This window comes from Labeo rohita, chromosome 3, assembly GCF_022985175.1.
Source record: "Labeo rohita strain BAU-BD-2019 chromosome 3, IGBB_LRoh.1.0, whole genome shotgun sequence".
NCBI lineage: Eukaryota > Metazoa > Chordata > Actinopteri > Cypriniformes > Cyprinidae > Labeo > Labeo rohita.
In genome coordinates this window covers 32,856,177-32,880,846 of record NC_066871.1, presented here as the reverse complement: position 1 = coordinate 32,880,846, position 24,670 = coordinate 32,856,177, and the positions used below count along the sequence as shown (strand labels likewise).

General features: G+C 33.9%; 1 protein-coding gene across 1 annotated transcript in view; it reads right to left on the bottom strand.

Annotated features, from left to right (window-relative positions):
* baiap2l1b (BAR/IMD domain containing adaptor protein 2 like 1b) overlaps positions 1-24,670 on the bottom strand; it is a 72,067-nt gene that overhangs the window by 46,994 nt on the left and 403 nt on the right. The window contains exons 2-3 of the mRNA XM_051106087.1: positions 19,399-19,474; positions 15,495-15,581 (exon numbers count right to left, since the gene is read on the bottom strand). Coding sequence (XP_050962044.1) covers positions 15,495-15,581; positions 19,399-19,474 — 163 coding nt within the window. The remainder of the gene's footprint in view (positions 1-15,494; positions 15,582-19,398; positions 19,475-24,670) is intronic.

The following is a 24,670-nucleotide window of genomic DNA, read 5'->3' as shown; positions in this document are numbered from 1 at the left end:
CTTTAAAAAACCTACTAGATTACCCAGTAGTCGACCTTACTGACTGATTAATCGACCATACTGACGTTAGGGGTCGCCACTGAAAGCTGTAGCTCCAGCCATTTGTAGGAACATGCGGTGCTAAACAGACTGTGTTGTGAAACTCAGCCTCTGAGAAAAATCAAAAGTCAAGGTGAGGCCATGTGAATGAGACGAGGGGCGGGGGCAGAGATCCTGAACATGAAGCCGGCCTCGGCCCCGAGTCACATGAGTCACAACGCCACCTGAGAGCAGCAGGTGTGGGTTCCCTCCTCTGCCTCAGCTGACCCACTTTAACTTTATCTGCTCTCTGACCCTGATTCAGCCCGGATGTCTTATCAGCTCCACTCGAGGCATGTGAGTTTGTTTATGTGTTCCTCAGGCAATGCCATAAAAGAAAGATTAGGCCAAAGCAAAGTGTAAACCATCCTATCCGGAGCCACGTCTCTGGACGTTTACTGGCCCAGTGTTCAGGAAGTACATGCAGCGGACCGCTGTAAACACTTCTCTGTGATTTTATTGCGCTCTCATAAATTCTGTTAGTATTGTCCTTTAATAAAGAACAAATGCAGTTTGAGCTTTGAGCCAAGGCCTGGCCTGGGCACACAAAAGGAAAGATAGGTTTGAATCTGGCCTACGTTTTCCCATGATGTAATCCTTTCTTCTTTATAAAGTGAACTGTAGAAAACTGTTTGAGTTAATACAGGTACATACATAAAACATACTGACAAAAGGATCCAATGCAGAGATGCCCAAACTGGGCCAAAGTTGACCTGTGATTATGTTTGATTTGGCCCGCTGTGTCATCATGATTAATATGCAATAAATCACCATGAATCACATCCAGAATAAACGTCTTTGTTTACATAATATATGCGTGTACTGTGTATATTATGTATACATAAATACACACACATACAGTATATATTTTAAAAACATTTACCTATATATTTTTATTGATATAGTTAAATTATATATAAATATATTTAATATATAAAAAAATTTTTTTTAAACTATGCATGCATGTGTGTCTATTTATATATACACATAATAAATATTCACAGTACAAATACATAATGTAAATCACACTACATAGTTATTATTAAAACAATTATTTAGGAAATATTTACCAGAAAAATTATTTACCAGCATTTTACCCAGAAAAATGTAAATACACAGTATTTCTGAAAAAAAGAAAATAAATAAAATAATAATGAATTATATTTTTTAACAATATCACTTAATTAGAGATGCTTTTTATTATTAAAAATTAATGAAATGAAATTAACAACAGAAAACACAGAATATAATGAAAATAGAACTGAATTTGAGAAAAAAAAAAAAAAAAAAAAAAAGAGTCTAAAAAAAAAACAAACTAAAAACATACAAAAAAAATTAAAATGGAATTAAAAAAAAAAAAAAAAAAAAAAAAAAAAAAAAAAGGTATTCACAGGGCCCTATAATTACGTCTTTTCCCCCCCTCGCAATTCTGATATTAACTTATAATATCAAAAAAATATATATAAAAAAAAAAAAAAAAAAAAAAAAAAAAATTGAGCACTTATATCTCAATTGTGAGATATAAACTTGCGTGCTACACGTTTTTTGATTAACATTTTTAATTAAACTTTTAATTAACCATTAAAACAGAGTCTAGAAAAATGAAATAAATAAATAAAAATAAAATAAAATAAAATAAAATAAAATTTGCAAAATAAATCAATAAATGAAATTTGGTAAAAAATAAATAAATAAATAAATAAAAAGTGTTCATAGGACCCTATAAAATCCGACATTTTTTCTGATATTTCTGACATTAACTCATAATTCTGGGGGGGGGAAAAGAATTGAGAGGTTATATCTCAATTGCGAGTCCAATCCTGAGGGGGAAAAAGACTTATATATATCTTATATATATCTTATATCTCACAATTCTGAGTTAAAATCTCTGCAACTACATATTAGAAAGTCAGAACTGCAAGATATAATCTCGCAATTGTGAAAACAAAAGGTCATGATTATGAGACAGCTTGAAACTGAGAAAAAAAAAATGTTGTTATATCTGACAATTCTGAGGGAAAAAAAAAACAAAAACAAAAAAAAAGTATAAACTGTGAGATGTAAATTTGCAATTGCAAGAAAAAAAGTCAGAATTGTGAGATAAAAAGTCGCAATTACCTTTTTTTTTTTGTAAGAAACTGTCTTCCATAACTTTTAGCCCCGATCAAGTTTAATTTTTGTCCCTTCAAAGTAAAAAGTTTGAGCACCTCTGATCTAAAGTATTAATGCAATCTTATGAAAAAATGAATCACTATTTACACCAAAGTATAACTGTCCTAAAAATGAAAAAATACTGTTTCCAGGTCCAAGCCTCTACTTTGTTTTATTTGATAATACTCCAGCCGTTTATGAGCGCTATTTATTCATATCTCACATTTAAGCTACGCTTTTAAAAATTCACAGTTGTACACAAGAGTCTCTGGGCTCACAGCATTCCAGACACCGATATTTTAACCATTAATAAAAGATGAAACAGCAATCTGAGATTTTGGTATTGGGTTTAGTCATGATTTTTCTGCAGTACTGCAGCGTGAGTGTATATTAGCACCATTTGTTGTTGTTTGTTTTGGCATCTGACAGAGCGCTTGGATCTGTAAACAGTGCCGCATGACGTTAGACTTAACAGGTGGATTCTATGACATGTCTCCGTTTACCATGATCGTGGGAATTCTCGAAAAGGTATACAAAATTAAATGGCACATCCTAAAACCTCTGATCAGTATTATATTATCTCATAAGAGCTAGTGCTTGTTGGTCAAGCCACTCGAATTTGAATGCGGTCGTAATTGAATATGGACGGCAGGTTGAGCGTTCCCACCCACAGACTTTCATCACAGCAGCTGTAGGTGCCGCCCAGTCAAACACAGAAACTTCCACCGCTATGAACAAAAGCTCCATGCAGACAATGACTGCAGAGACATAACAGCGACATGACCAGAGCTTTACAGTGGACAGTTACTCTGTGATACAATAGATCATAGATCATCCAACGCTTCGGTATTATCAAAGACAACAACAGCAAACATTCCAGCTACAACGAGCATGAAACAGAGAACCAGTGCGACAGCAGCGAATCAAAACTCACAGCTTTCAAGCACGCCGCTTCTGGATGGATTTACATGAATGAGAACTGCTCTTAGTAAACAGTGAACTCTGGGATAGCAGATCCCATTAGAGGAGAACTTGAGATTGATTTAACAAAGCTATAAGTCACAAGAGGCTGCGCCTTGCAGTGATTTTTCCATGGTTACAGGAAGCTTCTAGACTTGGTGTAAAAATAGCATCAGCAGCAATACTAAAAAACAATTTATTAATAGTAATGATCACAATAAACAATTCTTCTACCAACAGGGCTCCCACACCTTTTAAACAATGATTTTCAATGACTTTACTTTGACTTAACCAGTTATTTCTGATTACTGGATAAGATTTTGATAAGACATACGTATTATTTAGCAAAGCCTTTAACCACACAAATTAATGTTTTAAAAAAGGATTTTGGCAAATACAGATAATTTGCCATAAAAATATGATGTTTTTAATGTTTGTAATTACCTGTTGCATGTGCTCAGCGGGTTTTGTGAAGTTTTGAGTTTTCCTTTAGGCTTTATAGGATTTTGGGTAAATTTGGACAGGCCCCTTTTTTTATTTTTTTTTTTAAATCCCCATTAGAGCTTCCCAAAGGGTAAATTTTATAGATTTTTTTATTTATCGTTATCGTTAAAATTCATCGGCCAATAGCAACCATGTTTTTTTGAGATATGCGAATGTCCTTATAGACGCTTGTGGCACTTTGGACCAAGACCATTCACAGCGATTTTCATGTTGACAGGACAAATCCTTGCGTAATTACAGCCATTTTTACAGCCATGTTTTTTCCCCTCTTATAGCGCCACCAAGTGGCCAAGTGCCACAATTTTTTTACATGTGTATCTGAGTTTGGCGAAGATATCTCATTCCATCAGTTATATGCATTTTACTAAAAGTGGTCCCGCCCCTTTGGTGTCCCTTTGCGATGGTGAGTCGAAAGGTCCAATTTTTTTTTTTTTTTTTTTTTTTTTTTTTTTTATAATTATTGATATTCACTCTAAGGAGAATCTTTCTGCACTTGTTTGGTTCAGATTGGCTGAAAATCCTAGGACAAGTTTGCAAAAGTAGGTTTTTCAATAAATTTGAAATACCTGAAAATTTCAACAGGCTCACGATCAAATCTGAGAAATCCATTTTGTCGGGCGTGAGCCAAGGATTCCAACGACATAAGACACCCGAGCCTGTGACTGACGGTTTAGAAGTTTGTACTTTTGCGATTTTGTACTTTTGATGGCTGTAGCGCCCCTGTCAGGCCGACTGGGGCAAGCATTGGTTATGTTGTTGGTGGTGCAACTAGTACCATCCCTCCAAGTTTCAAGTCTCTACAACTTATGCTTAGGTCTGCACGATCAGTTTTACGTGGAGATCGCTGATTCTTGACCACTCTAACAATAGGGCTTTAGAGTTAAGACCTTGAACCCCTAAAAAAAAATAATTGGCCAACCAACAACCAAAAAACAACCAACTGCTTCTGTTTAAAAGTTTTCTAGCACCAAATATCAGCAATCAAATATCAGCAATCTGTGTCTGGGCCTTAAAGGTGTCATGCTCTGAGAAACCAAAATTCACTTGATCTTTTGACATATAAGAGGTCACTGCACTATCCACCTTTTTCTACAATGTGGAAGTAAGCTTGGGTGAGAATGGGTGAGACTTCTGTTTCATTATCTGCTATAGTAAAATAATGGGAAGAATAGCAACATGCAGTAAACTGTAAAACTGCACTAGAAGCCATTGAGCTCCTAATTAAGATAATACATTAATATAATATGGTAAGACACACCAATTTGCAATATCAAGCAGCAAATGAGCTGTTTTGTACAGCTAAAAATAGCTGGACGCAGATGAGACCAGAAGCCAAACCCATAAAATTTACAAATGGTAAATCCCGCTGTAACGAGAAAAAAAAAAGGTGGATAAAAACATCCTGTAAGTTTCTAAAAATTACAAACATTTCTCGTCTGCCTATTCTGTCTATGAACACACATATGCAATAATTCCCACACTCTTCAGCCTGAGGCTGATGTGACTGCTAATGCGGTGTATGTGTGCTGACTGCTGTCCTGTGGCCAGCCTTCCTAAGCACAGTTCAAACAACACATAAGACTAAAGGTCACCAGAATGTCCTGGTAAAAAGCTTTCTTTGTGGCACCAATGAGGGAGGGAGTGTGTGCATGTGTGTGTGTGTGTCAGGTACTGGCAGCCACTGCTGCTTTCACTGTTACACAAATCAAGCAAGAGGGGTGTGGACACCAGAGCAGGTGACATTGTGTACAAGATAAATCAACAATGAGTATAAAAATGTACATCTGTTCTATTATGAACACTATACGTTAATTAAAAAAGGAAATGGCTCAGTTCAGGTCTGTATTTATTCAGTTTAAAGACCCAAAAGGAATAGCCAAAAATTTAAATCTAGTCAATATTTGCTCCAAACCCAAATGCTAGGACTGAGTAATGAAATGAGATTTCAAGTCCCAAGAATTAACAGAACATCGTAGCGCACCTCCTATCCAAAAAAATAAATAAATAAAATAAAATAATAATAATAATTATTCGCAATAAGCTTTGTGCTTTTTTTACTTTTGATATGAAACAAAGTCTCAGATTTCAAATTTTGTCCATTGTATTAAAATATCCAAACAATAAATGGCATTTTGATTTCGAGTGATAGATTGCTGTAGAGCCTTAGTTCAAGAGAAGCGGCACGTGAATGGATCATCTCTGCTTTAATACCAGTTATAGCTCGAAATAAACATGAATAAACATCCAAAGGCATGTTAAAAGAAAAAGCACATCCTACCGAAATCCGTATCCTGTCAAGTGTTTTAACCGTGCAAAGACGTTAATATAACAATACCTCATATAACATCACATTTACCTCAGAAAAAACATATTCGGTGACCATAAACCCATTAGTCAGCTAGAAAAATGTTCTTCAGTGTTTAATTTATGTTTCAATAATACAAGTTTATTAACTTTATTATTATAAAAACTTCCTTGAATGTACAGTACCAGTCAAAAGTTTTTGAACAGTAAGATTTTTTTTATGTTTTTTTTAGCCTCTTCTTTTTGGGGGGTAAAAAAATGATTGAAATTAATAGTTTTATTTAACAAGGATGCTTTAAATTGATTAAAAGCGACAAAGGCATCTATAATGTTACAAAAGATTTCCATTTCAGACAAATGCTGTTCTTCTGAACTTTCTATTCATCAAAGAATCCTAAAAAAAAAACAAAAAAAAAAAACAAAAAAAAACATAATAATAGTTTTTTTTGAGCAGCAAATCAGAATATTAGAATGATTTCTGAAGGATCATGTGACTGGAGTAAAAAAATCTACTTTGAAATCACAGAAATAAATTCATTTAAAAATAATCAAATAGAAAGCAGTCATTTTAAATAGTAAAAATGTTTCAAAATGTTACTGTTTTTACTGTACTTTGGATCAAATAAATGCAGGCTTGGTGAGCAGAAGAGACTACTTTAAAAAAAAAAAAATCTTACTGTGCAGAAACTTTTGACTGGTAGTGAAATTTGAATTTTAACTTTTAATATTATAGTAATGTAGTACCAACTGACTCTCATGTAAATTTTACAGCATTAGTTGAGAGATTTTGCATGTACAGTACCTGATATACATCCAAAATAATATTGAATCAAAAGCTTGTGAATCAGAATTGAATCGTGAAATTTGTTTCAAAACCCAGTCCTACCAAAAGCAGTTATTTTCATGGCTTTAAAAATTTCTGAATAATCTTTCATGCAGCTCTTTAAAATACGCTCTTTAAAAGGAGCATAATGAAGTCTTGTTCTAAAGCCACACAAAAGACTTTTATGAGAAACAGACCAAAATTATAAGGGGGAGAGAAAAAATAAAAAAAAATAAAAACGCTCCTTCTGCTGCACCTCATCAATGTTATTGTCCATTACACATTTTGAAGGTGTTCCACATTAAGCCAAGACACATGAGAATTGGCATCAATGACGTCAAAGATCTCTGGTGGTGGCAAAGACAACATTAGAACTGCATATCCGTGCTTCTAGGTGCTTGAGAGCTGCATGAGGATTCTCCAGAAATTTTCCCATTGTGCTCCACTGAGAGGCAACACCATATGAGCTTAATAATGTGAAGGTATGAGCATGCATTGTGGCTGAACTAATCCTTTACCATAGAAGCTACATGTGTATTACACAAAAGGTGGAAATATCAGTGTACTCAATCAGAGAGAAAGCAAACACAAGTGGAGTGGATTAATAATGAAAGCAGGGAGTCTCAGAGCCAATTCATAACTTCCTGTCATTGTGCAGTCTGCTTAAAGCAAAAGCAGCCCAAATAAAATGTGTTAAGAGTGGCCTGATCTCCTGGTTTAGAGACTCATGCTCTGATGCACAATGATGATAAGCAGAGGATCGTGTCACTAGAAACACAGAGGCTGATTTGCATCTTCCCTGGCTGTGGTTCACTCCTGCTTTGTTTGTGTGTTCTCCCCCCCCCACCCAAAAAAAAGAAACAGCTCTAGGCAACAGGTGGGGTCAGCTGAACCTAAATACTCCTGACAAAGTGAAGAACTATTTGACCCACTATAAGCATTGCATAACAAAACAAACAGAGAAAACCACATCAAGCAGATACGTTACCCTTATTTTGTCTAGAGGCATTAACAAGCTATCTAATAATGAAAGTTAGGAATGAGATGAGTAATGTTTATTCTGTTTGATCTCTTAAAACATACTGCATTAAAAAAAAAAAAAAGCCAAAAGACTGAGTTTGACAAAATAAAAACAGCCTTAATGGTGCATTAAATCCTTTGTGTCTTTATATGTTTGTTTTTCCGACTGCACGAGCACTTAAATGGGTCTTAACAGTACGATATAAAAAAGGAGAAAGACTGTTTTGAATGAATGCACAGGGTAATATCACAATGCTCCAGGCAGTTATTATTTCTTTTTTTTTTTTTTTTTTTCCTTGAGTACAGAAGCAGCCATGGGGAATTCAGAGACCATAGCAAAAAAAAAAAAAAGAAGCATACAAATACACGTCTGTCAGTCAAGGAAGTGCAATCTTCCCACAAACATGGTTGGATCTTGTCAAAAGCCCAGATACAGGAAGAGATAGCGGCTGTAACTAACAATTACTTTGTTAATCAAATAATGTGGCAAAAAAAAAAAAGAGAGAGAAAGAGAAAAAAAAGAAATAGTAAATGCATTGATGCACCAAATTTTTTCTGCAGAAAAAAAAAAAAAAAAAATTACAATTAAAATAAATAAATAAAAATAATTATTAAAAATAATATATATATATATATATATATATATATATATATATTTTTTTTTTTGATAATAGTGCTGTCAAACGATTACTTGCGATTAATCGCATCCAAAAAAAGTTTGTTTACATAATGTGTGTACTGTATATATTTATTATGTATATATGAATACACACACATGCATGTACATATTTAAGAAAAATATGTTGTTTAAATATTAAAACTATTTATAACTGATATATAATATCAATTATATGAACATAAATATATACATGTAAATATTTTTAAAATTTATGCATGCATGTGTTTGTATTTATATATACATAAATACAGTACACAGACACATATATTATGTAAACAAAAACCTTTTTTGGATGCGATTAATCACGATTAATCACTTGCATGGCATTAACTGATAAATTATATTAATATATACTTTTTTTACAATTTTATCGTTAATTTTAATTCAAGTGTGGTTATTTTATTGGCTTGTATTTTTTAAATTCAGTATCATTAAAATTATTGAGTTTAATTAAAGAGTCTTGCAAAATTTTTAATTACTTAATAAAATAATAAATAATTATTAAAAAGCATTTTCGGTTTTGGTTTCAACGCAGAATTTTCATTTTAGTGCATCCCTAGTAAATGCATAATGCTATGCTGTATATTATGCAAAAAAGGTTTAAAAATGAAATGTTATAATAATAATAATAATAATAAAGAAAAATAACGAACTACTATTGTAAAGTTTTTTTTCTTTTTTAAGTAGTAAGTACCTTTATTGAGCAAGGAAGCATTAAACTGGTCAAAAATGCTTTAAATTAATTAAACTGTTACTTAAAACATTAAGTGCATAAAATCAGCATATATATTTATATTACCAGATATATTAATATTTCAAATAAATTTTGCTCTTTTGAGCTTTCTGTTTATTAAAGAACCCTGAAAAGTATCACGGTTTTCACAAAAATATTAAACAGCACATCTCATTGTAATATTGATAATAGTAAGAATGTTTCTTAAGCAAGAAATCATCATATCAGAATGATTTCTGAAGGATCACGTGGCACTGAAGAATGGAGTAATGATGCTGAAAATTCAGCTTTGCATCACAAAAATAAATTACATTTTAAAATATATTCAAATAGAAATTTGTTACTTTAAATTGTAATAATATTTCACAATTACTGTATTTTTTTTATCAAACAAATATAGCTAGGGTTGAGCATTAGGGACTTCTCTGTAAAAAAAAAAAAAAAAAGTAGTGTGAAGTTAAACTTGCAAGAGTCAGCTGCTTTAACTCCAAGAAACACGTGTCGGAGTAACTATTAATTTAAGAGTGCAGAGTCCACCTTTAACGCTGTTGTTCTGTAACCAGGTCAACACGGGCACAATGGCACTCACATATCCACTTAATCTGGATGACCCTGATCTGATCTCATGACCTGTGTAAAAGCAGGACTAAGGCGTGCAGCAGACGAGCAGGAATTTTAGCATGCTGCACATGTGCATTCATGCATTGCTCAGCATTTCCACAGTACCAGCACACCTCCATGAGAACACAAGCAGGTATTTGAATGATATTCCAGTGAACTCTACAAGCGTAATCTGATGCTCTGCTGTCAGCGAGGCGCTCTGCAGTCAAATGGCACGACAAAGCAAGGTGCCTCCTACAAACAGCCACAGTGGCGTCATTATTTGTGTCGAGCGGGACGTCACACCTGCTGGGCTACGGGAGACGCGAGAGTCTAACATCTAAACACAGAGGACGTGCTGTCTTCGTTGGAACTAGTTAAGAATGAAAGCATCTCCGTCTCTCTGATACCTGACCTCGTGGAGGGAAGGATGGAGGGAGGGTGTCAATCTGTCCGTGACTCTCAAGACTATCCGATGTCAGCTCATCTGCCTAAAGGCGGCTTCGGTTTCAGCTCAGCCGAGCACTCGGAGCTCAAGAGGCTCCTCTCGCTGAGGAGCACCGCTGACGTGGAACGCGAGGCCTGCGTTTGGATGTTATCTGGCCAAACAGAAGCAAGTTTCACCTCTTATCGTCTACGGATAGGGAGGGCATTGTGTTAACAACCACTAAGGAGATGTCCAAATGTTACAGCCCTTTAAAGAAAAGGTCAGTAAAAGGTCGTCCAGACTAAAACACAAAGGAAAGAAAATCCATCATTTTGAAGCACGAATGCCGATAAGTGCTCACACCCAGTTTACATGTTTTCCACCTGGTATTAACATGCATTTCAAATGTCTCCTGTGACTATTTGTAACCCTGGACCACAAGACCATAAGAGTCAATTTTTTTAAATTGAGATTTATGCATCATTTGAAAGCTGAATAAATAAGATTTCCATTGATGTATGGTTTGTTAGGACAAGACTTGCCTGAGAAAATCTGGAATCTGAGGGTTCAAAAAAAAAAAATCTAAATATGAAGAAGATCATCTTTAAAGTTGTCCACATGAAGTTCTTAGCAATGCAAGGCAAGGTAGTTTTATTTCTAAAGCACATTTAAAACAGCGACTGCTGACCAAAGTGCTGTACAATAAAAGCATAACTTCACAAAAACATATACAGACAGCATAAAATCGTCAAAGAATTAAACTAAATTAAAGAATAAAAAAAATTCCCAACAATTCAATAAAATAAAATAAAACAAACAGAAATAAAAAGGACTCAAGATAAGTCTTAAGATGAGATTTGAAACTTCCAATATCCGGAGACAGCCTAATATATGCTGGTAAGTCATTCCACAACCTAGGGGTGGCAATCGAAAAGGCACAATCTCCTTTTAATTTCAGACGAGATCGAGGCACAGAGAGCATCATGCTATTCAAAAACCATTACATTGGTGCTATCAGATGTTGTCATGACACCCCTCTTTTATTTCATCACACTCTACTTCAAAATTTGTATCCATGTTTTGAATGCACAATGACAATAAATAAATAAATACATAAATAAATGAATAAATAAACAAACAAATATTTTATTAATTTGAAAAGATTAATTAAATGTCAATTTAATTTAGGCCCCTATGAAATTAGCTTTTCACCATAATTTTTTTCTTTCATAATTTAAATTGTTCTACAATCCTTTTTTTCTAGATTTAATGGTTAAAATGACAAAATATTAAATCAAAAAGCATGCCTAATTAATTGAAATCATGAAACTTACACAATGTAACACCAATTTATAAAACTTTTAACAAAAATTACAGTTTTAAGGCCCTATGAAATGTTTTAATTTATTCTCAGATTCAGTTTTATTCTTACCAAATTGCGTTTTCCATTCATTTTCTGGATTCCATTTTTATTACATTTTAATAATCAAAAGCATTTGTAATTAATTAATTTATTTAAAAAAAAAATAATATTATTATTATTATTTTTTTTTTTTTTTTCAGAAATACTGTGTTGTGTATTTAGATTTTCCTGTTAAATAAATACTGGCAGATATTTCTTAAAAATATGTTTTAATAACTTTATTATTAGTAGTAGTAGTACCTTAAGTAATATATTCCAGTTTCCAGTTAAACCGAATTTTTATTTTGACGGGTTGCTGCAAAGACATTTATTTTCTGTTTGTGTCTGGTATGATGATATTTTTTTCTTAAAAGAAATGGTAAAATGTACTCATATACTGAGGCGGCAGAGGCTAAAAACATTTAGAGCATCATGTGTGCTTCGTGTGTAGTAAAAGAAACCGCGCAATTGCGCCATTCATTCACACAGACACACTTAGACTTTGCAGGATTCAAATTTAAATAGCACTTTTGCATCTTAATATTCACTAACTGTGTTTTGATTTAAGTGTACTGATACAATTGATTTATTCATCCATAAATTGGTCAATTCTATGAAATTACACGTTATACAGCAAATTACATTTTCATGACTGAAATCTGCGATTCCGTCCGTTTTCCACGTCAGGAATCAAAGGGCCTACACAGATTTTAAATAACAAATCATGTTATATACTCCTAAGAGTAAAAACGCCACTATAAACCTATATAAAGGCCCAGTCAGGCAAAGAAGAAAAAAAATAAAAAATAAAAGTCATTCTATTACATTTTTTGTAAAGCATTAAACACAATTTTACGTGTAAACGTATGTGCTAGCTTTATGAAGTCTATAAAAAAAACAGCATTGTGTATTACAACATATAATTTGAATGATACTATTTTTGTATATTAATTTTCCAGTGTAGTAGTATTAGCATTAGTAACGATAATAGTAATATCAAAACATATACACAGAACATAAATACAGATTACGGAAGATGATGTGACGTCAGTCAGGGACAAATGTGCTTTATGAGGGAGGTCACAGTCTCTGCTCAATCCAGCTGAGATTATGATTATTAACATTGCTCAAAAACTAACTGCTGTTATTTACAACAGTTTGATGCAATAGAAATGCACAGACCAACGCTGTCCGCCATATGCAAATCATCTGTATGCACGGAAAACAAACACTCGGTTGACTTCCTAGATTTGCCAAACTGTGCAGTAAAAAAGGGAGCTTAGTGTGTGCAAAACTGTATCCCACAATGCAATGCACTTGACCTAACCTTCCATTTCCAGCTTGACTAATGAACTGGAAATAATATCAGCTGTGATTTTTTTCATTCTCCGCATGAACTTATCAGACTGCCAAGAGAAAAATATAGTTGAATTAAAAAAAAAAAAAAAAAAAAAAAAAAAAAACACACATTAAAAGAGCAGTCTCAGCTGAAATGGTAATAGTCTATATTGGCACAGCAGATTTCACTTCCTTTATCCCTGGCAACATCCACTCAAAATCCCTGCTCTAGTAATCGTGCATGACCTTGCAAAATCAGTCTCTCATAATTTGCAGTTCCGAAATAGGAGCATTCGGCCACCACTCTTCAAAAACATGCATGGAGAATCTGGTGGAATGATTTCACTCAGTCCATTGCTTGCCGTTTACATTACATTTACATTCCTGCTCTGGAATAAAGCTGCCCATACTGGTGTAGGATCAGTTTCCCACAGCCTTAAACCTTTACTATTAGTAAAAAGCTGATTTTACACTGGCAGCAGCATTTGATTAATTATTTTGATCTTATTGTTTAAAGGAGAAGTCCACTTCTAGGACAAAATTTACAAATAATGTACTCACCCCCTTGTCATCCAAGATGTTCATGTCTTTCTTCATTCGTGAAGAAATTATGTTTTTTGAGGAAAACATTTTAGGATTTTCCTCCATATAATGGACTGATATGATGCCCCGAGTTTGAACCAAAATGCAGTTTAAATGCAGTTTCAAATTATCCCAAATGCGGCTGTAAACGAACCCAGCCGAGGAAGAAGGGTCTTATCTAGCGAAAGGATTGGTTATTTACATTAAAAAAATACAATTTAAATACTTTTTTATCTCAAACGCTCGTTGTGTCTTGCTCTGCCTAAACTCTGTGTATTCTGGCTCAAGATAGTTAGGTATGTCGAAAAACTCCAATCGTATTTTCTCCCTTAACTTCAAAAATTATTTCAAAATAATCCTACATCACTGCAGAAGTTCAGACCCAGTCTTTGCAAAGTGAACATGCAAAGATCAAACACCCTCAACAAAAAAGGTAATACAGCGATATAGGATGATTTTGAAGTTGAGGGAGAACATGAGATGGGAGTTTTTCGACATATCCTAACTGTCATGAACCAGAAAAAAACCAGTTCAGGCAGAGTGAGACAAAACGGGCGTCTGACATTAAAAAGTATATAAATTGTATTATTTTATTAAAATAACCAATCGTTTCGCTAGATAAGACCCTTCTTCCTCAGCTGGGATCATTTACAACCGCATTTGGGATTGTTTGAAGCCGCATTTAAACTGCATTTTGGAATTTCAAACTCGGGGCACCATATTAGTCCATTATATGGAGAAAAATGCTGAAATGTTTTTCTCAAAAAACAATTTCTTTACAACTGAAGAAAGAAAGACATGAACATCTTGGATGACAAGGGGGTGAGTACATTATCTGTAAATCTTTGTTCTGGAAGTGAAGTTCTACTTTATATTCAGGTATTATTTTTTATCTTACTGTTTAAATCAGTGATCTGATATTAATATTTTAGCACTGTAATGCATTTACCTAAAAAACCTGTGGTCAATCAATCATCCTAAATGGCTGGAACTAACGATTATTTTGATAATAGATTAATTAATGTTGAATCTGTTGATTAGTAACATATCCATGTAGGCGATGCTATAAATTACTTGCAAATGTGTTACATAAAGAATTTTAGGTCTACTGTACATCAAAACATTACAAACTCAACCTCCTACACTTGTTTGTGTCACAATTGTTCTTTTTAAATATTCTTGTACTGTAAGTGGCATTAATTACCTACACATTACATCTGCACTTGAACTACCAGTCCACCCCTACTCATTTTAGAAACTGTTTTGTTCTGGAAGCAGGCCAGCATTGTACTGAGGTCATGTGACAATAATGTAGCATACTGTATAATGTTGTCAAAAATGTTGGATACAGTAGTCCATTTCTAAAACCTAAAAACACACAAAGGCTCTCAATGTGATTTGAACCCTGAGTTCTCAAACATGACGCGATTCAATAAATGCAAATATGTCCACAATTATTTCGGTCTGGCAGACACAACTCTGTGTCAACAAACAGCTTAAAGTCGATTGTTTTGAAACATGTTGAACGGAACATGAAACCGAAATGTGATTTCAGGGCACAAAACATGCTTTATGACACATTCCTGCAAGTTATCATAAAGGCAGCTTATGGCTCATGTTATCTTTAATGCAATAGAGGAAACTGTGATAAAGAAAGATTACAAGTCTATTTGTTTCTCAGTACCCAGTACTAATGGCAACCAAATGAACTAAAATGACAGCTACATTGTTTTTTTCTACATACGTATATCCTTCGTGAACTCTGTAACAAAGAAATCATATAGGCCTATTCTGTCTTATCATCTTCATATCTTTAGACAAATGGCACTATAGGAAGGGTAAATGGAAAAGTGCTCACACAGATCTCAATAAAAAGAATTAGACGTGACTCACCCAGTTCCCTGGACACTGGAGATACGGCTGCGTTCTCCCCGATCTTAGACACAGCATCAAAGTACTGCTTCCCAGCCAGAACCATGGCTGCAAAACAAGGATAAAAATTTAAGGATTAAAAATATTTAACACGTATGTCAGTAAAAACTAATTTACCTCTTATATATACTGTTCAACAGTGTTTTAGTGCCATGTTAAAAAATAAGAAAAACTAAGATTACAAGATTAAAGTCATAATACTTTGAGAATAAAGTCAAAATATTTTGAGAATAAAGTCAAAATATTTTGAGAATAAAGTTGAAATTTCCAGAATAAAGTAAAAATGTTTCAAGAATGAAGTTGAAACTACAAGAATAAAGTAAAAATGTTTTAATCTGTAGAAATTAAAGTTATAATATTTTGAGAATATAGCCAATATTTTGCCTGCAAATGGCCCGAATTGAAAGCACTGGGAGAAGTTGCCAGGCCAACAGAATTTATTTGAATATTGTGCATCCGAGCTGCCGTATCATCTTACTGGGATGAGGAAGAGACGATTTTAGGGATTTGCGGAAACATCTTAATATCAAGAATATGATGTTTATTAACAGACTAAACAGGAACAACTTTATCTTAACATCAGTTCACACACCCAATCAACATTCCTTTGGGGGGCACCGTAGCGCTCTTATTTAACCCTTTTTAATACTACAAATATATGTGGGATTATTAGCAGAAACCATACCATGTGTCATACTCACAGGGACAATATGCTTGGAAATGATGTCTTTGATTGCATTTGTTATTTGTAGTGCGCCAGCCCCCCAACAGCAATAAGCTTTGTGCTTATGGTGCTTTTAATATAAAACAAAGTCTTAGCTTTCAAAATCAAAGTCTCAAAAGTCTGAAAGTTTTTTGACTCACATGCCGCTTACACTGAAGCGACGGCAGAGATCTGTCACGCCACATTAAAGAGTGTGAAAAATCACATTACTGTAAGACAAATTATTTGTATTTTGTTATAAAACTGCCAGAATTTAAAAGCGGAGACTTTGGAATTTCTCCCAGTGCTCCCAATCCAGGTCATTTGCATGTGCAATACGCTAGAATATACTCTCAAAATATTATAAATTTAATCTTGTAATTGATTAAAATAATTATCGAAACATTTCGACTTCATTCTCATTGTATTTCAGACTTTGGTCTCGTAGCATTTCATCTTTATTCTCAAAATATTATGACTTTAATCTCATAATCTTACTTTTTTTTTTTTTTTCCCATGCCACTAAAATGCTGTTGTAAAATTGTGCTTGTAGCCTTTTATCTTCAATTGCATTCACAAATATGGCGATGCGTGCTGCAGCCTGTATCATTTTATATTTAAGTGCGAATCAAACTACGTTCAGCAGCGGCAGCTCTTAAAGTAATAGCAGCTGAATAACCTAATAACCCAGCTGCTGTGATGTCTATTAAAGGCGAAGTTCACTTCTAGAACAAAAATTTACAGATAATGTACTCACCCCCTTATCATCCAAGATGTTCATGTCGATAGGAAATTGTTTCTTGAGGAAAACATTTTAGGATTTCTCTCCATATAGTGGGCTTCAAAGGTGTCCCCAAGTTTGAACTTCCAAAATGCAGTTTAAATGCAGCTTCAAATGGCTCAACAATCACAGCCAAGGAAGAAGGGTCTTATCTAGTGAAACAATCGGTTATTTTCAAAACAAATTTACAATTTATATACTTTTTAACCTCAAGCGCTTGTCTTGTCTTGTCTCTGCGATGTGTATGTGTAGTCTGTGTAATCCGGGTCAATACAGTTAGGGTACGTCAAAAAATTCCCAGTCCTACATCACTGTTTTACTGTTTTTTTGTAAAAGGTGTTTTATCTTCTTTGGATGTTCACTTTGTAAACACTGGGTCGATTCTTCTGCAGCGAAGTAGGGCGATTTCGAAGTTGGGGAAGAAAACAAGTTGGGAGTTTCTCAACATACCCTAACTGTACTGACAGTATTGAACTGGAAAAAAAACGGTTCACGCAGACTTAGACAAGACAAGCGCAAAGTTAAAAAGTGTATATATTCTCAATTTGTTTCAAAAATAACATATCGTTTTGCTAGATAAAACCCTACTTCCTTGGCTGGGATTGTTTAGTGCCATTTGAAGCAGCATTTAAACTGCAAACTTGGGGGCACCATTGAAGTTCACTATATGCTGATAATTTCTGAATTTTTTTCCTCAAAAACATAATATCTTATTGACTGAAGAAAGAAAGACACAAACATCTTGGATGACAAGGGGGTGAGTAAATTATCTGTACATTTTTGTTCTGGAAGTGAACTTGTCCTTTAATCAAAGAGCAAAAGAATTAGAGGAAATCCCTAACTTTATTAGCTTTAAGGTTTCATATATATTTAATTTAGAGTTTATCAACTATATCAATTTCTTTATTTTTCCTACTTGCTGAAGGGCACAGGTAAATAAAAGGTTTATGTGAAGATTGTTTTAAGTTTTAGGTCTAGTAAATATTAAAACTGATAGCTGTCAATTCTGCTGTAATGCTGAATGGCTATAGTCAATGGTTCAATATCAGGGAAAAAAATATTTTCTAGAGACATCAGAAATATTGGTATCAGTGATGTTCACCTTCTGTCATAAAAAAAAAATAACAACAATTATTAAAAACATACTGTCTTTGTGTTGTTTTTACATTAATTTGAAGATTGAATGTGAAATTACTGCAAAATAAATGTATATTTAAAAACTTTAAATGTTAGGTGGGATTAATGGCAAATCATTCCAGATAAAAATGTGTGATTAATTAGATAATTTTTTTACTCAACTGACAGCACTACTAATAATATGATGACTATCCCAGCATGGCTTAACATTTGTGTTGATTCAAAAATCAAAATACTTCTGAGTGTAATATTATGATTATTTCATTTCATCAGTCTGCATGTCTCATTTGTTGTCACCAAATTACAAAAAAGTCTTGAGACATGTTTTTAAAATCTGATTTTTTTTTATGACAGAAGATGATCTGAAGCCAAAACATATTGCCAAAATGAGAAAGGTTTTATGAGCATGCTTAATCAGGACAACTACTGTCTATAAGACCTGGTAGCTACTCAGAGGGCAAATTCGACAAACCTCTTCAGTCAGTCCAGGATCAACAAGCTGTCTAAGAGGTGCTGTGTTTAGTCTGGGAGTATGGTTATTACGTCTAACCCTCTACTAAAGCAGAAATCCATTTTTTCAAGATGTGATAAAACCTAGCCTTTGTTCAGAAGACCTACTTTTTCAGATTGACATGTAACTATATATAAGTTAGCAATCTGAGCAAAGGGTTACGTGGGAGTGAGGGATGTTATACAAAACAAGAAAAGTGAAGTCAGCGCTTCATCCTTTCCTCCATAATTCATCTAGATGCATGTGTACACCCTTTGTTTAGATTTTAATTTGATTGCCATTACAAAGTTATGTTGGAGTGATGTTTATCCAGCCAGAAAAACAGGAGATGGGGATATTGGATGTGTCATTGTTTCCTGGCTGTAATTGATATTAAATATCTGAAATTGATTTGACAAATTAATCTTAGGCTTATCACATCTCATTAACCAAAGCTGATCAGATTTTTCCTCTATGTTGTGCATATATAGCTGCCATAAACAATCGGCTGTCTAGATAGGAGCATGGGCTGTTAAATATCCAGTATTTATTATCAACCACTAATAAAAACAGAGTATAGGGACTCGCAAATAACCTAATGCTTCATATGGCAAAGCAGCCTTACAATTTCCAACGACAGCTAAAAATAATATTGTGATATCGAAGTTATGAAAGCGTTTTTTTTTTAAATGACATTTAAACGTATTTTATTGTAGATGTTTTTATAGTAAAGATATGAAAAGGTGAGGCTTACCTGAAACTGCTTTCTCGTAGCTCTTTCCCAGGTTTATGAGGTTGCGCAACCCCGGGTTGAATTGTTCCATAACATTCTGAGAAGAGGGATTTCAAACAGAGGAAATGGTTAAAATGTTGGCATGAGCAATCATGATGTAATCAGTCGCAATCATCACATTGTGTGGACTGAGACAGTTCTGTTCATGAAACAACCTCTTGAGTGCCATTTTAAATTGTCTCTAGTTTAATGCACTGTGCAAAAGGGTTGCATCAAAAGTGGCCTGCCTTACCTGATTTTAAAGTGTAAAAAGCTTCTTCTTTGGGCCGTAACAACATATTGACGTATGCTATTGTAATGACAGGTAATGAATATGGAGATTTGCTATCTACCCATCCATAAAGAGACTTGACAAACTGTAAAATGTTGGGTTCCAACCTGGTTCAGGTTTGAATTTCATGGTTGGTTTGTATTTACTGGTTAATTAAATTGTTTTTAATATTAATGCAACTACACTTCAGAACAAACCACTACAGAGTCAGAACAAATCAGTTTTAGGTTTGGTGTTAAATATTAAAGGGGTCATGACATGAGAAATCAAATTTACCTCGATCTTTTGGCATATAAGAGGTCTTTGTACTATTGAAACATTCTGCAGTATTCATACTTTAAAATACCTTAAAAGCATTTATTTAATCAAGCTCAGAAAATGGCTCGTTTGGTCTGAGGTACAAGGTGACAATGCACAAACATTTGCATGAACACTGCCTCCAGAGCAAGGCATCGACAAATAGTCATCTTCTCACCACAGGCCCCACCCACTGGCATTCAGTCAATTAATTGAATAATGAATTGAATAAATTAACGGCTGACACTTGATCACGCTGAATGTAAGTGTCGCATTATGTTGCGTCAAACGCAAATAGAAATTACAATCACTGCCGCTATCTTGTCTACACTGGATACAGTATACAGATGCCCGTTCGCTTTCTGACACAGTCCACGTGCCTGAGTCTGTCATCAATAGGACAAATGAAGTGAAAGAACGTTCGCTTTGATGCGTTTGGTTATTTTAATATCAAGAGGATAAGTGCACCTACATCACAAACTGTAAGTAAATGATTTCATAATGTTTTGTCTGGAAATGACCAGTCAAAACACTCACATGCAATAGCGAGGGGGCGTTGGTAATGTTTCCTATGCAATGACAAAAGCCAATCATAACGGCGGCCAATTACAGTGGCCCACCCCTTAAAAAAAAGGTAGTTTCAGACAGAGGATCAGAATGAAGGTTCAAAATAATATTTTTTCCACATATTCAGGTTTTTTTTTGTTGTTTGCTTGTTTTTTTTTGAGCAAAAAACTTTATTAAAGGAGAAGTCCACTTCCAAAACAAAGATTCACATATAAGATGGGAGTTTTTCGACATACCCTAACTGTCATGAACCGGAACAAAAACAGTCCAGGCAGAGTAAGACAAGACAAGCGTAAGAATAAATTGTATTATTTTTATGAAAATAACTGATCGTTACACTAGACAAGATCCTTCTTTCTCAGCTGGGATCATTTATAACCGCATTTGGGATCGTTTGAAACTGCATTTAAACTGCATTTTGGAAGTTCAAAATCGGGGCATCATATCAGTCCATTACATGGAGAAAAATGCTGAAATGTTTTCCTCAAAAAACAATTTCTTGACTACTGAAGAAAGAAAGACATGAACATCTTGGATGACAAGGGGGTGAGTACTTTATATGTGAATCTATGTCTTGGAAGTGGACTTCTCTTTTAACATAAGTAAACCTCAAGGAACATATTAAAATAATAATAATGTCATTAGAGACAGTACAAGAACAAAAGATGCTCCACTCCTTAAAGAAAGAAAGGCAGAAAGACTTTACAATTAGTTTCATTAGTTAAAATTAATTCACTACTTTAGTTACAATGAAGTAAGAGTGAACAATACTTCTACAGCATTTATTAATCTTAGTTAATATCAAATTCAGCATTTACTAAACCATTATTAAAATCAATTGTTTAACAAAGATTACATTTTGTTACACAATAAGTGAGACGAATAAATACTAATAAATGTATTGTTCATTTATTACAGCAAGTTTCATTGTAATATATTAACGAACATTAACTAATCAAACCCTTTTGTAAAGTTACATAAAAAAACATTAATGAGAGAAATGCAAACATTCAATACAGCGGTTGTTGAAAAGGAAATCATACCACACCATATATTATATATTTCATTATATTGTATTATATGATATATTGTATTATATTATATTATTTTATGTAACCAAACACTAACATAAATTAAAGTTCATTTAGCTGAAAACAAAACTGAAAGTACAATATTGGCAAATAAACTGGTTAATTGAACTCTGATGCTCAGAGATATATTAAACCAGTAATAAGGTTCTGTGAGCTGCCTTTGATATTGGACCATTTTTCATCATAAATACTAATAACTAATTAAACACCACAATCCCAAATTTGGTCAGAGATTTTGGCCCTCTGAAACTATTTTGGTCCAAACTTTTTATTTTTCTTTTTACATTTTTGCTGTTTCACCTTAATGTTTTTTGGTTAATTCTATTTCTAAATCACCAGTTTATTAATAAATCAGTTTTTTTTTTTTTGGAGTGTAATAAGACCTAATGAAGTAATCTGTAGGCAGAATGTTTTGGTGATTTGACATGTAATTGGAATATAATCCTTTTATAGATGGGTGTTGTACACTGAAAATAGCTGCCTGGGGCCATTACCAGGATGGCCATAAACTGACTTGAGTTAAAGGTTAAGTCTTGCTAATTTATTATACACCAAATATGGTATTAATAGTTATTTCACATGACAATTTGTGAATATATTCAGATATCTTGACTTTTGGGCTGCACTCTTTCCATTCAGGTATTTTTTAATTTGTGACAATCATCTGCATGTCCTGTGAGAAACCATGCACTCTTTCAAGATACTTTCCATAGATGTTCTCAGTTTGCACATCTCAGGGGTAGAGTTGCTGTGCCCGTTCCTCCTCTCTGACAGGGCAGAGAGTGTGTGGAATAAGACCTTGAATTGAAATTCATACGCTCACCTCTCAGTGTTAGCATTGCGAAGTCGATGAGACAGTCTGGGGGTGACATCATGTGAATGACAAAGTTTGGGAGAATGAACTCAAGTCGAGAACTGCGGGAAACCCTATTGCTTTTCACAACAAGATCAGTTACTGAGCAACAACAACATGTGCTCTAATATCTGCCAGAACTGCATCAGTTCATGCTTTCTTCGAAGGAGGCAGAGATTTGAATGAGTCACTAGTGAACACTTGGGCTTGGTTATATTTACCGAACATCAAGCGGCATACGTGTGCTTACTTAATGCTTACTAATCCTCAATTCATGAAGACAGCCCACTCCTCTCCACTCCCTGACATGTATTGAACCGCCTGAGACTTTATAACAGGAGGCACAGCTGATAATATACTGGAATGCAACTATATTGGAATGACACACTCATGGACAGATATGACGTGTGGGAGACGGTCTCTGGTAATAAACCTCCTCCCAATGAAAGCGCTTATTCAGTGGCACAGTTATACCATAAATTGAGTGGACTACAAACTTACTGTAAACTTGTGACTTTTTCTTAAAAGATTCAGAAGTATTTGAATATGCATTAACAATTCATGTTAGACCAACACACTTCCTTCTAATGTTGCCCCAAGTAGTCAAAACAGTTGTGTGAACCAAGAATTTCACATTGAACATTTCCGTAATGTTGAGTAATGTGAGTTCCCAGAATGCACTGAATACATTTGCATTTATAGTTACAAGACTGTTTTACTGTTTACTGACTTTTGATGTTTTGTCATTATTGTTAAAATTTATGTCAAGAGCTCATCTTTTTTTTTGTTGATTGACACTATCCTTAAGGATTGTGTTTCAAGTGTTGTGGTCCATTTACAATCTTTTAAAACCATTTTTTGCACTGTACGATAGTTCACTTCACATATTAAATGTTGTATAGAACAGTGCAGCTAACAAAATGATCAACTGATTAGTATTAAATGAAAATACGCTAAACGAGAAAAATGTGGCAGCGTCGTTTTGGCAATTTATTGGCTGAATTTAGTGAATGAACAAACTCAAATTGACAAAACATAGAAATGTTACAAATATTAAGACAACAGCTGAGAGAACTTTTAACTTTTAAAAATATTTTTTTTTTAATTTGACTAATACTTTTATTTTTACAATGTGGGATTGTGTCTCTATCAGTGAAAGTTACTCAATATCAGTAAACCACCTGAGTGAATGTCTCAAAAAAAATGTCAAGAACAAGAATATTCCACTTCGAAACAAAAGGAAGATTATTATACGCATAAAAAATTAAGAGGTACATTTTACGATTAGGACATATGTGACCCTGGACAAAACCAGTCATAAGTAGCACGGCCATTTGTATTTGTAATAATAGCCAAAAATACATAGCATGGATCAAAATGATTGATTTTATGCCAAAACTCATTAGGATATTAAGTAAAGATCATGTTCCATGAAGATATTTTGTAAACTTCCTATCATAAATATCAAAACTTAATTTTTGATTAGTACTACGCATTGCTAAGATGTTCATTTGGACAACTTTCATGATGATTTTCTCAATATTTTGATTTTTCTGCACCCTCAGATTCCAGATTTTTAAATAGCTGTATTTCAGCCAAATATTATCCTATCCTAACAAACCATACATCAATGAAAATCTTATTTATTCAGCTTTGATATGACACATAAATCTCAATTTCGTAAAAAATGACCCTTATGGCTAGTTTTGTGGTCACATATGAATCACAGAAAACACAAACTAATGTATCATAAGGTCTTATTGTTGTGTGTGTAATGTGAGCATGTTAAAAATATCTAGTTGTGCTAATATTAAGCCTGTTTTTGCGGAAATAAAGCATATGATTCACAGCGGTGTTGAGTGATAATAAATTCCCATAAGGAAAAAAACATATATCGGTATATTTGTGTATCTAAATTCCCGAATCTGAATGTAGGACTTATATGAGACTCATTTGGGTGTGTCAATAAATCAAATGTGGTAAAGACCCACCTGTGGCTCAATGACAACCCGAAATTTGAATAACCTGATGAGAATCGTGTCTGTCTGCTTCAACCTTACCAGCTAAAACATCTACATACAAGTTTCTTGACTAGGTTAAAAGTTTCCTAACCAACAAACTAACCGGCTCATTCCAGAAATATCCTAACTGTCA